We start from the raw sequence: 2,606 nt of genomic DNA on the forward strand, positions 1-2,606 counted from the left end.
GTGCTGTCAGCTAATTGTTAGACAACGGACAAACACACCGCAGCCAGAAAAATCCCCACTGAGTTTGGACGGCTGATTTCTCTGGCGGTAAATGAAAGCTTTGGTTGTTGCCCCTGGCTAGCTGAGCAAGCCAGGACCGAGTCCACTGCATGCCCTCCTCTGTGGACACTGTGGGCACAGTGTGTGTGTGGTGCAGACATTCTCACAATTTTAGGCAGCTGCACACCCATCCAGGGACACCACACCAGCATAATTCATCCCACACCTCCCAGCCAGAGTGATCCCAGCCTCAATGAACAACAATTTGGAGGCACTGTTTACAAATCAATTTCCCCCTTTATATAGGCTGTTGTAAGAGTGGACCCTTCTGCTTGCCCAGCCTGGGCCCACCTGTCACTGGGACTTCCTAGCCAGTGGTCACACTGTATTGATCTTTTTAATCCCCTTTCTTTGAAACACAGAGCCAGCTGATGTGGAGCTCCTCAAAAGAAAGACTCTCCCACCGCCCCTACCTCTACAGGTAGCTGCATATCCGGGGCTAATTCTCCACTAAAAAGTCTTAATTGGCTTATGGGGAGCCTGAAAGATCTCCCTTGTGTTTACAAAGTGAAAGGAAATGATGGATCTCAAATGCCCTAGTCTCACTTTATCCATTTTTTTTTTTGGTGGCAATCAGGTGCATTTTATTTTTAATTGTTTCGAAAAAGGACTGGACTTTCGAAGTTGGGTGGGGATAGTGTTTCACTTTAGTGGTGGAGCAGCCAGGGGAAGGGAAGAAAAGCCCCAGAGACACCAACCACAGGCAAGAAACTTGGGGACTCATTATCTTTTTTATTTAGCTTTTATTTACACGAAACATCTGCAGTACAAAAATGTAAACTTTGATAGCTCATAATAATAGAATAAACTCTTTATGCACAAAAATACATTTTCATATGAATGAAGCATCTTGAATAAATTAAAGTACTCTCCAGCCCAGTGCCTGAATAGCTACGCAAGAGTCTCGGGTTCTTCCTAGAGCGAGCCTGCAGTGGTGGGGGTCGGGATCCATAATGCATGAAGCCCACTCCTTGTCTCTCCTTTTTAAGCCTTTTCATTGTATTGTCAGCCGGCTCAAACCGAATTTTCATGCTCGTTTTTCTTCATTAGAGTTCTACAAATTGTAAAATTGACTTTTCACCTCGTCTTCAGGGACTGATGTGTCCCTTTTCTAAATCACACTGAAGTGGTGGCTGGGGTCAGCTCTGAGCCAGCCACAAAGGAGGTTTTGTGGAGTACAGAAAGTGCAAAAGGAAAGGCCGTCTAGGGGCGGGCGGGAGGGGCCCTGGGGCTGAGGGCTGGAGAAACAGACCAAGGGGCAGCCGCTGCGAGGGTGCAGCGACCTAACAAGCGGCTCAGGTATCCCCTACCTATTTAAAGCTCCCGTTTCTTCGGTCTGCCTGGACTTGAAGGCCGGAGGCCGCAGCTGGGTCCCCATCTACTGTCCGTCTCCTGGGGGAGGGGGAAGGTAACGGTATTCAAAAGGGGCCCTAGTGGTAAGGGATGAAACAGGGCGTCGGGTGGAGCAAATCTTTGGGCAGGCCGGGGAAGGAGAAAAGAGGGTCGCCGGGGCCATAGGTGAAGTCTTCGGATGCGGCGGGGCTACTGGGGTCAGAGAGTGGCGAGGCGGCAGCGGCGCAGGGGGAGGTGGCGGCACCGGAGGCCCAGGACTCAGCGTCGCTGGCGGGACTCGGGGGCCCGGGGAGGCAGGGTGCGCACTGTGGCGGCAGGAGGCGCTCGCGGGCACCGCCCCCGGGCAGCCCCTGGTCCGCCAGGCGCAGAGTCTCTGCCAGAGCCCAGATGTAGTTGTAGGCGAAGCGCAGCGTCTCGATCTTGGTGAGCTTGGTGTCGTCGGGGAAGGAGGGCAGCACGCTGCGCAGCGCATCCAGCGCCGCGTTCAAGTTGTGCATGCGGTTTCGCTCGCGGTCGTTGGCCTTGACGCGTCGGCTCCTGCGCAGCGAGTGCAGCAGCGCCTCGGAGCGCACCCGTGCGCGGCCCCTGCGCCGCCGCCGTTCCTGCTCATCGTCCGGCGCGCGAGGAGTGTCGGACGCCCCGGGAATCCCGGGTGCGCCCCTACGGACCGTCACGGGCGGCCCCGAGGCGGACGCGGGCTGTTGGAGCCTGGCACAGTCCTCCTCGTCGGTGAGGAAGCCGGACAGGTCGCTAGTGCTGCTGCTGCTGCTGCTAGCGCAGTCGAGGTCCGAGAGGCAGGTCTCTAGAGTGGCTGGCATCGTGGCGTTGTGCAGGACCGATGGACAGATAAGAGGGCGCTTAGCGGGCAGGAGTCCGGGCTAAGGGCAAGGCCGCCGGGACGCACTTACGTTCGGAACGGCCCGGGTCTACTCTGTGCTGGCTGCGGGCGCCAAGGGCTGGAAGGGCTCAGGGGAGCACCGGAAACTTGGCCTCACCTCCTCGCCTCGCCTGCAGGGGCCACGCTCCTGCCTGTCTCCCGAGTGATCTCGCCGGCGATCAGATCAGCTCGTGTGAGTACCGAGTGTGGCACACGACTGGCCTCAGGACCCCTTAAGTACTCGGCGCAACAATGGGCGCCCCCCTCCCTAGCCACC

The 2,606-nt window shown here is 56.8% G+C and overlaps 1 protein-coding gene across 1 annotated transcript; it reads right to left on the reverse strand.

Annotated features, from left to right (window-relative positions):
• Window positions 1-1,529: 1,529 nt before the first annotated feature.
• On the reverse strand, window positions 1,530-2,270 carry NEUROG1 (neurogenin 1). The gene has a single exon (XM_081497043.1). The coding sequence runs from the start codon at window positions 2,268-2,270 to the stop codon at window positions 1,530-1,532; it is 741 nt and encodes a 246-aa protein (XP_081353169.1).
• Window positions 2,271-2,606: the final 336 nt, after the last annotated feature.

The sequence above is a fragment of the Giraffa tippelskirchi genome, chromosome 6, assembly GCF_054371585.1.
Source record: "Giraffa tippelskirchi isolate mGirTip1 chromosome 6, T2T-mGirTip1v1.2.pri, whole genome shotgun sequence".
NCBI lineage: Eukaryota > Metazoa > Chordata > Mammalia > Artiodactyla > Giraffidae > Giraffa > Giraffa tippelskirchi.

Excerpts from the sequence above, each read along its gene's own strand:
- NEUROG1 (XM_081497043.1), bottom strand. The coding sequence starts at position 2,270 with ATGCCAGCCACTCTAGAGACCTGCCTCTCGGACCTCGACTGCGCTAGC.